Below are 899 nucleotides of genomic sequence, written 5' to 3'. Positions count from 1 at the left end.
GCTACCTGAAATAACAAATAATATACAATATTAAATTTGATATCAATGCTAAATTACGAAACAATTCAATAATTATCATTTCCGTTTATGCAGATTAATTAATTGTACATGCAACACGCATTTACTCGACAAACGAAAGTGTGCGAGATGTCATTTACCTTTTCCGAGTAAATAGCCATATGCCGGGTGAATCGTAACGGCGCCACGGGATTGATAATGATCATGCTATCGCCGGCGTATGTGTGTATCAGATTATTCGCGTACCGTTGCCTGAGCGTGTGGAGAACAGAGGACTCGTTGAGGAAACGTAATTGCGAGAGCTCCTCGGCCTTGTCGAACTGCGGGGGATTCGCCTGTAAATTGAAAATAAACGATTCGTTTGAATCAACCCACTTACTTGCCAACGCGGCGAGCATTCTCTAACATAGTAATCATCAAACAACTTTCCTCCCATCTACGATTCATCCACCAGAATCTACATATATAATTTCCTATCGATTTCAAAAAAACAAATAAAATATTGTAAACGATACTATCAATCTTCTGCTTGTCTCTGACCATTAGAATTATTCTCAGAGAACAAAGGACAAGCTAGATTTCAAGTGTATCGGTTTAGAACAGTTTTGCGAAGGGCGTGAAGGGTTAACAAAGTACTTATGCATATGCGGTACCTTCTCGACGTCCTCCTCGTCGACGAGTAGCTCCTCGCCGGAAGTAGTCAAGCGGATCCTCAGTTTGCCGGTGTCTGGATCCGCCGGACCGCACTTCACCGCAGGGGTAAAACCACCCCGGTGCAACAACCAAACCCTCTCCGAGCTCAGCCATTCCTGTTCCTGCGCCAAGTGCTCCTCCGATCGTGCCTTTAACAACCATCCAACATCTCGTTCTAACATCGTTCA

General features: G+C 43.7%; 1 protein-coding gene across 1 annotated transcript; it reads right to left on the bottom strand.

The window, feature by feature from the left end:
* Positions 1–158: 158 nt before the first annotated feature.
* On the bottom strand, positions 159–893 carry LOC108629322 (unconventional myosin-XVIIIa-like; the record flags this gene model as incomplete). Its single annotated transcript, XM_018031917.1, has 2 exons — positions 672–893; positions 159–353 (listed from the first exon to the last, which is right to left on the bottom strand). Coding segments are annotated over exons 1-2 (417 nt in total), but the record flags the coding sequence as incomplete, so codon positions are not given.
* Positions 894–899: the final 6 nt, after the last annotated feature.

The sequence above is a fragment of the Ceratina calcarata genome, unplaced genomic scaffold (genome assembly GCF_001652005.2).
Source record: "Ceratina calcarata isolate Rehan_Ccalc_2016 unplaced genomic scaffold, ASM165200v1 scaffold5667, whole genome shotgun sequence".
Taxonomy (NCBI): Eukaryota; Metazoa; Arthropoda; class Insecta; order Hymenoptera; family Apidae; genus Ceratina; species Ceratina calcarata.
This window is presented reverse-complemented; position numbering and strand designations above follow the sequence as displayed.